This window comes from Petaurus breviceps, unplaced genomic scaffold (genome assembly GCF_028583685.1).
Source record: "Petaurus breviceps papuanus isolate PSGF00001 unplaced genomic scaffold, PetGlider_PUasm1.0 91133, whole genome shotgun sequence".
In the NCBI taxonomy this organism is placed as follows: domain Eukaryota; kingdom Metazoa; phylum Chordata; class Mammalia; order Diprotodontia; family Petauridae; genus Petaurus; species Petaurus breviceps.
Genome location: NW_027187419.1, coordinates 21,609,865 through 21,619,288, shown reverse-complemented (window position 1 = coordinate 21,619,288; position 9,424 = coordinate 21,609,865). Strand labels below are relative to the sequence as shown.

At 37.9% G+C, this 9,424-nt stretch overlaps 1 protein-coding gene across 1 annotated transcript in view; it reads left to right on the top strand.

The window, feature by feature from the left end:
- The window catches only part of ARHGAP42 (Rho GTPase activating protein 42), a 425,382-nt gene that overhangs the window by 381,199 nt on the left and 34,759 nt on the right, over window positions 1–9,424 (top strand). The window contains exon 18 of the mRNA XM_069079700.1: window positions 6,890–7,049. Coding sequence (XP_068935801.1) covers window positions 6,890–7,049 — 160 coding nt within the window. The remainder of the gene's footprint in view (window positions 1–6,889; window positions 7,050–9,424) is intronic.

The following is a 9,424-nucleotide window of genomic DNA, read 5'->3' as shown; positions in this document are numbered from 1 at the left end:
CACACACACACACACACACACACACACACACACACACACACACACACGAAATAACCCCGTTAAAAATATTCTCCTGGATGGCAGATACTTGGCTTAATTGTGTCCTCTGCCCACCACAGTGTGAATGCCCAGAAATACTCTCCTTAAAGCAGAAACAGTAGATGTCAGCTGTTATGCCAGCAATATACAAGGTCCTTAAACAGGAGCTCAGACTTCAAAGGCAAAAACAGAACAGTCTTTATAGCAAGGATCTTACATTTTACCTAGGCAGGTGCTCCTAACTTAGACTTGTGAGCATTTTAAGAAATTGTTGCTAACTGTATTTCTGTATAATTGATTTCCTTTATAATCTTATGCATTTTATTTTATGCATTAAACATTCTGAAGAGACGTCCATGGAATTTCATTGGACTGCTAAGCAGATCCACTTTACCAAAAAAAAAAAAAAAAGATTTATAACCTTTCTTCTAAGGAGACAAAGTCAGTACATACACAAATAAGTCTAATATCAAGTCCTTTGAGGGGAGAGAGAAGTAACAACAGAGGAGATCCAGGCAGGCTTTCCTTAGGAAGTGGCACCTGCATTGAGCCTTGAAGGAAAGTTGTTGGATCTGAAGAGTGGTAGATCCATGAAGTAGGCATCAATATTTGTTATTATTTTTTAAGTACCTCCAGTTGGCATAGAAAGCCCTGCTTTGGATCAAGAAAACTAAAGAAATTGCTTTACAATGGAAATGAGAGATCAAAATAAAAATGAGAGAATCAAAATCAGCAGGTGTTCGATAGTGAAGAGAAGAAAGGAAATAGTAAGGGAGCACTTAGCTATCTTTGATTTCAAGTCACCTGGACTAACTGTAACTTCATCCTAGAGTCAGTTAGGTGGAGCAGTGAATGGAGTGCTAGATCTGGCTTCAGGAAAACTTAAAAGAGTTTCAGTCAGGCTTCAGATACTTGCTAGTTTTGTGACCTTGGACAAATCACTTAAGCTTCTCTTTCCAGTTTATTCAACTGTAAAATTAGGATTAAAACAGTACCTAAATCACAGGTTTGTTGCAAGGTGGAATGAAATAATATTTTTAAACTGCTTAGCACAGTGCCTGCCACACAGTAGGTGCTTAATAAATATGTATTTTCTTCCTGCCTTCTTGGTACCTGAAAGAACTGACAGAAAAGATTATAGAGTTACTATCAATGATATTTGAAAGATTATGGAAAAAATCCAGTATTAGAGAAGGGTGAATGTTTTTCCAATTATGTGTGTATAGATAGTTTAATATAGAAAATCAAGACAATATTTGCCCTTCTCCAAACCCGTGTGTGTGTTTGTGTAAAAAGAAGGGAGACAGAGAAAATACTAACCAAGCTCACTACCATTTTTGATAGGATTACCAAACTGCTAGATGAGGGAAATTCCATGGGTACAGTTTACCTAGATTTTAGTAAAGCTTTAAATAAAATATTTCATTCTGTTCTAATGATTATGGATTAAGCAATAATATAATCAGATGTTTTCAGAACTAGTTAGATGACCTGACTCAAATGGTAATTGTTAGTGGTGCCAATTAACTGGAGGTCTCCACTGGAGTACCCCTGGGTTGTGTGCTTGGCCCTGTGTTTTTTCACTTTTTTAGATAAAGGCATAAATGTTTTATTCATTAAGTATACACATAACACAAAGCTAGGAGACATAGCTAAATAAATAAGGCTCCTGACAGGCTAGAGAATTGGTTTGAATCCAACAAGGTGAAGTTCAGTAGAGACAAATGTAAAGTCTTATACTTGAGTACAAAAAATCAATATCACAAGTAGGAGATGGAAGAAGCATGGGTAGAAAGCACTTATTCTGGAAAAGGAATGAGTGTTTAGTGAGCTGCAAGCTCATTTAGCAGTGGTGTTGATGTTGAGTCATTTTAGTTGTGCCTGACTCTCTGTGGGCCCATTTGGGCTTTTCTTGTTAAAGATACTGGAGTGGTTTGCCATTTCCTCCTCCAGCTCATTTTATAGATGAGAAAACTTGAGGCAAATAGGGTTAAATGACTTGCCCAGGGTCACTCAGCTACTAAGTGTCTGAGGCCAGATTTGAACTAAGGAAGATGAACCTTACTGACTCTGGGCCTAGTGCTCTATCTAATATGCCATCTAGCTGCCCTTAGCAGTGTTAGGTAGCTGTATTTTTTTTTTGAGGGGGGAAGATAGGGCACTTGGGGTTAAGTGACTTGCCCAAGGTCACATGACTAGTTTCTGGGGTAAGTGTCTGAGGCTGGATTTGAACTCAGGTCCTCCTGACTCCAGGGCCAGTGCTCTATTCACTGTGCCACCTAGCCTCCCCTGGTAGCTGTCTTAAAAGCTAATATGATCTTGGGATGAATTAAGAAGGTTGTAACTTCCAGGGATGGTGAGGTCATGGTCTTACTCTGCTCTTGTCAGACTTCATCTGTAGTATCATGTTACCAGTTCTGGGCATTGATAAGCTAGAGAATAGCCAGAGGAAGACAAGTAGAATGGTGAAAAGAACTGAACCGTTTTAGCCTGAAGAAGAGAAGACTCAGGGGGTGTATCATAGCTCTCTCTCCAAGTATTTGAAGCACTGTCAAAAGGAATAGATGTGTTCCAGTTGGCCCCAGAGGGTGGTGGGTGGAGGTTATAAAAAGGCAAAGTTAGGCTTGGTGTCAGGAAAAACATCCCTATAATTAGAGCTGTCCACAAATGGAAGAGGCTGCCCAGAGGGGATGATGGATTCTCTGTCCTTGGCGTCTTCAAGCAGAGGCCGGATAACCACTTGTCAAGTATATTATATTGAAGACCCTCCAATTCAGTGACTCTCAGGTAAAAGGTTAGTTAACACATCTTGGTAATGTTTTTGGAAAAAACAAAACACCTATTTTTCAAACTTCCCTACCTGTCTGGAAATAATGCATTATCTACATCTTGGTCATCATTGTCCTGATTTTGACATTTATTTGTTATACACCATTCATCTATTAATTCATCATTTAACTACATGAAGCTATATGGTGTGCTAGTTTATTGGTGTTCAAAGTTAAATAAGTACAGTTACTGCTTTCGTGAAGATTGCTTGGTCCACTCCTTCTTGGTGGTTTTATGGGGTTACAGAATGAAAATTTAAAAGATCCTCCCATTTGTTATAGTAGAAATAGCAGATCATTTTAGGCTTAGCTCTGCTATTATTTATTGACAGCTGATTCACTTGTGTTTTTCTGGGCAAATCAGTTAACATCTGTTGTACCTCAGTTTTCTCAGAGGCAGTTGGACTAAATGACTCCTGAAATCTCAACTCTAGATCTATGATTTTTTGATTTTCTGATTCCTAGCTTTCCTTGTGACTCTAAAGCTCTTTGTTTCAAAAATATTTTAAATAAGTATTTGCATTAATTTAATGTTTTTAAACAAACTACATTAGTTTCCTTTTAAAAATCCTTTAAATTAATTTTAGAAATTTATTTTACATGTAAATACAAAAAAAAGAAAGCAGAGTTATTGCTGAATATGATATGTGAAACTCTAAATATTTGTAGATTTTTAATTCAAGTTACTAGAGAATATGGCATAAAACATGTTAGTTCTATAACCATACTTAGGGGAAAAAATCCCTTTGCACTTGCTGCCTTTTGCTTTTTTTCCTGTGAAAATGACCTTAAAATAGAATCCAAATGATTTCATAACTGTTCATAACAAAGCCCTGATTGCTGATTGGTGGACCCTTATATGAATTTCCTCTTTTCATCCAAGTTTAGCTATTTCCAAAAGGAAACAATCTTGTGTGTCTCCCTACCTGACTAAATGAATGAAGTGTACAGCCAGCTAAAATGCATGATTACCTATATCTGTATCTATTCAAGGTTATTACCTTAGATGGAGGGTAATTCAGCGGGGAAAAAATTGGTTATCAAAATGTTCCCTCTTATACATAGTTGGTTTTATCAACTTTCTTTTTTAGAAGAGACTGAATTTTGAGCTTATTTTCAAATTTATCCTCACTCATTCTCAGTGAGATTAATATTAACCTCTTTGTTTCACTATAAAGCACTATCATTTCAGCAAAAATAACTCAAACTCTTAACAGTTCAATTTCATTGAGAGGACATTATTTAAAAAAAAAAACATTCCTTTTTATAGAGATCTTCACTAAGGAAATAAAAAAAATATTTAGCTTGGAAGTCCAAGAGCACTGAAGGGTACTCAGCACCTAAATATGTATGTTTGAAACATAGTACATCCAGTTCATCCCATGTTGGATGAAAGGGGTAGGATGTAGGAAAGAGTACATGCAGGAAAAATTTTCTCTTTCCTGTTCTGCCCCAAGGAGTCAGTAATTTCTGTTATCCTGGACAGAGAGCCAGCAACTGAAACTAGAATACTGTGTACCTTTTTTTAGTTAACTGTCATAATAGAAGAATAAGGCTTTTAAAAGATTTCAGTGTGGTTCTATAGAAGGAACATTATTAGATTAGGATTCCAAAGATCAGAATTATAGGTACCACTTTTTATTCTCTATAAAGGAGTAACATAGATGATCATATTAAATAAAACAGAAGATTTCAAGGATATTTGGTTTATAGAGACATACACATTGGCAATATAAGCTGAGGCAAGTGCCTCCAGTCAATTTTCTAGAAGTTTCAAAACAGTTATTTTAGCCTCATTGCTAGAGGGAATTTTCTCATTGGGGAACTCCTTACATCCATGAGAACACATATCCTTCCTCTTCCGAAAATCTTTTTTTTCTTCTTCCTCTCCTTGTTCTTCTCCCTGTCCTTTTATATATACACGCATGCATGCATACATACAATTATTATATAAATGTATTATATTTAAGTTAATTATATACACATACATATGTATTCCTCCCCTCCCTTTCTTCTCATTCTCTCTCAATTCTTCTTCCTTCTCTGCTCTCATTCTGTTCCTTCCTAGAATTTATTTTCAGTCCTTCTGATGACAAGTATTATAGGACTCATCTGGGCAACAGGATGAAGACATTGTTTAATCCAGAAAGGGAATCTGTGAATAGTCAAGTTAAAGTGGAAAAGAATTCCATTATTGGTAAATGTACACTATTATATTCTAAGCCAAATATATATCCTGATTTTGGATGAAATCATTGATGTAGTATGAAGAATGCTAGATGTGAAGAAATTGCATTTGGAGTCATATGACCTATATTCAAATCCTTTTTTTGCCCCTTACCTTAACTGTGTATCTTGGGGATTTGCTTTCCTCAACAAATACAAAATCCTGCACTTAGGTGACTGCTAAGAATTCTTCTGGATTTATATCCAGACTCTGTTATCCTAGCATCATGGGAGACCTGACTTCAAATCCCATCCCTGACAACTACTAACCATGTGTCATTGGGCAAGCCACTCAGAGGTCCTGTGTCCTCTCTTGTGTAAGTGAAATAGACATGGTTTTCATCTTTACCTCACAGGACAGCTGTGAGGGATCTTTGCGAGACAATGTGTAAAGGGTTTTGCAAATCCTCAGAAGCTCTATATAAATGTTAACCCTTATTATTAATCATAATTATTAATTATAAACTATAAGGCTGCTTTAGGAAACTAGGTGGTGCAGTAGATAGGGTGCTGGGCCTGAAGTCAGAAAAATTCATTTTCCCCGAGTTCAAATCCAGTCTCAGACACTTACTAGCTTTGTAACCCTGGGTGAGTCACTTAACCCTGTTTGCCTTAATTTCTCATCTATAAAATGAACTGGAGAAGAAAATGGCAAACCACTCTAGTAATTTTGCCAAGAAAACCCTAAATGGGGTCATAAAGAGTGGAACACAACTGAAAAATGACTCAACAACATCATAAGAATGCTTATTAGTAATCTAATTCTTCTTGAAAACTTTTGAGATGTTTTCAGGTCATTTCACAATGTGGAATTAGGCTGAATAGCCACTTGGCCATTCATGCTTTATCCCTGTTCAGGTTGAAATGATACCATTTAGGATTTCAGTCTCCTCAGGAAGATATTGTTAAAGTGGATGTGTAGGACCAGGGGTTCCAGGCCAGGAATATTTCTCTAAAGCTCTACTATACCCAGGCTGTGTGAAAGAGTCATTGAGAAGTCATCAATGCTCATGACCTAGGATGCTCATGAATAGGAGAATGAAATCCTTTATTGTCTCTTTTTGATTAGCTGTGCAATTAGAAGAGATAAATGGCATAGAAAATTGAAAGCAGCTACTAATCTGTTATTATTTGTCCTGGGCTTTGGAGATACCCCAAGGTGGTGTTTTGTTTTGTTTTGTTTTTTCCACTTTCCAACATACTCAGTTGTCTTAATTATATTTAAAAAAAAATATTTGGGCCCCAAAAGATCTGAACAGTCCCCTCCCCCCACTCCTTTGCAGAAGTGGGAGGAAAAACCCCACATATGTGGAGCGTTGTATATAATATCTGATTTTTCAATGTGTTCATAGGCTTTACTAATTTTTTTTCTTTCTCCTCTTTTTACCTTTTTAATAATTTATTTTTAATAAGTTATGGCTCTCTGGGAGAAGGAGAAGAGTACAGAGAAATCTAAGGAATGTAAAAACAATCTTTTAAAAATAAAATGAGGTGAGAAGATTTCAAGAATCCCTCTGGTTTCAAAACTTTGATTTAAAAAAACTATTACCTTTCATTTGATGAGTCCACAGCAATCAATGGCAAAAAATAGTGATGGCTGGAGGAGCTTAGGGTAAGGATAGTGACAGAGCAGCCTAGAGGAATGCTAGGTATGGTGGGGAAAAAAATGACCCGCAATCTAAAATGTGGATGGTACAGATCATTACAAATTTATTGCCTTCCAGCAGTTAGATTCTTTAAAATAGCATTAATATAATTTTCTAATTATTCATTTTGAAATTTTGTTTTATTTATAGAGTATCACTTCATAGCCAGCAGAATCTCATGACTGTCTCCAACCTTGGAGTCATCTTTGGCCCTACTTTGATGCGGGCGCAGGAAGAAACCGTAGCTGCTATGATGAACATCAAATTCCAGAACATTGTGGTTGAGATTCTGATTGAGCACTATGAGAAGGTATGGTCAGTATTGGCCTAAAAGATGCCTTAAAGATTGAGGAGTAAATGAATAAAAATAAAAGGATTTCCTAAGTCCATACTGTATGCTAAGCACTGTGCTAAATGCTGGGGATTTGAATAAAAAAGCAAAGACAGTCCCTGTCCTTAAGAATCAGATAGTCTAATAGGGGAGACACATAATGGGGAACAGTGGCCATGGAAAGGAATTTTATTTTGGAAAGTGACAGGAATGATGAATGGAATCACTGGGGAGTATATCAACAAGGCAGGTGGTAAGAAGATGCCTGGGGGTGGTAAGTTAAGCACAGCCATGTCCCCTTATGTACAGGGGGCAATGTATCTGAAGCATTCGCCAATCAGGATAGCAGAGAAGTTGCATAACTTGTTATGAATGTAAGGAAAGGAGTGGTGGTGAGAGCTGTTCTTGTGTGGCTTGAAAGGAAGCAGAATAGAATCTTTAGACTTTTCCTCCCTACCCTTATCCAAGGGAGACTTTCATTCCTACCAGGGCGGAATAGGACTTTGGGACCGGAGGACCAGAACTCTGCTCTCCTTAGAGAGAGAGGGTACCAGAATAGAAGCATATCTGTTTGCTCCCTTAAATATCAGTCATCTAGGGAATATAATCAGGTTCAAGCTATCATTTGTTTGCTTTTTCATTTTGTGGATAGGGGTACCCCATGCTCTATATCCAAGGCTTGCCCCATTCCTCAGTTGATACCAGTTTCACAGTAAACACACATAGCAAATAGCAAAGAAATCCAAATCAGGACAAATTATGACAAAACAGAGAAGGTATACGTAGGAGATTGTATATTAGACAATACAAAGTGAAGGGACCCTTCTGCTGGAAGTGAGGTCAGCTCAACCAAAAGAGAGGATTCTAAAATTTCCTAAATTCTTTAGTGTAATAAGGTAGTTACAGGGACATTATGGAGCCTGCTAGCTCCTCATGTCTTTCTCTTCAGAAACCTGAAATGGGGATGACATCATCCATCTTCTCTCCTGAAGCTGTAAAGCAAAAGTACTTGAAGAAATTTGTTGCTTGAAGAGTCCTGAAGAAGACTGGTACCCAAGAGTCCCAAAGGAGACTGACCCTGAGAAGTCCTGAAGGGGGACTGAAAAGAGACTTGGAGAGGAAACTCTCTCCTTTGGCCATCCCTGCCCCACCCTTCACAAAGGGCAGGGCTTTCTGTTGTTCAGCTTTCAGTTGTGTCTAGCTCCTATGTCCCCTGAGCAATAGTACTCCAGGCTTTTCTATCCTCCAGTATCCCCCAAAGTCTATCCAAGCTCATGTTCATTGCTTCCATGATACTATCTATCCCCAGTCCTCCCCAACATCAGGATCTTTTCCAGTGAGTCCCATCTTCTCATTATGTGGCCAAAGTATTTCAGCTTCAGTTTTTGACCTTCCAGTTAACAGCCTGAATTAATATCTTTAAGTATTAATTGATTTGACCTTCTTGTTATCCAATGGATTCTTGGAAGTCTTCCTCCAGCACCACAATTTGAGAACATTGATTTTGTGGCACTCAACTTTCCTTATAGTCCTGCTCTCAAAGCCATACATTGCTATTGGAAAAACCATAGCTTTGACCATATGGACCTTTGGGCAAGGTGTGGTATCTCTTGCTTTTTAGCATGTTGGTGCAAATAACTCTCTGGCATGCTTCCCTTTTTCCTCCAGAACTAGATTATTTCAGGGACTCTGAAGGAAAGTATTAGAAGGAAGTATTAGACTGACTAGCAAATGGAAGGTCAATAGAGCTATTGTGCTGATCTCATTGTTGTATGCCTGTGAAACCTGGACAGTGTACCAGTGCCATAACAGGAAACTGAATCGCTTCCATTTGAATTGTGTTAGGAAGATTCTGAAGATTATCTGGCAAAGTAAGATACTAGACACTGATGTCCTTTCTCAAGCCAAACTTTGAAGCATTCAACCTCTACTACAAATAATGCAGCTCTGATGGGCCAGCCATGTTGTTCGAATGCCAAACATGGTTATCAGAAGAAGAGATAAAAGGACACTCTCAAGAACTCTCTAAAGAACTTTGGAATTGATTGGGTGACATGGGAGGTAGCAAAGGACCACCCAGTATGGTGTACCCACATCAAAGAAGGCACTGTGCTCTATAAGCAAAGCAGAATTGCAATAGCTCAGAAGGAACATGAGATGTGCAAATTTAGAGACATCTCTATCCCAATGTTCATGTAGATTGTTTGTACCCAATCTGTCTATGGTAGAGCCTTCTGAGCTCATATTGGTCTGCTCAGCCCCAGTCAGACACATTGTGCCTTGACTCAACATAATGATATCATTTTGGTCCTCTTTGAGAACAAATAACCATGCTGTCCAGCTTTGCCTTTAAT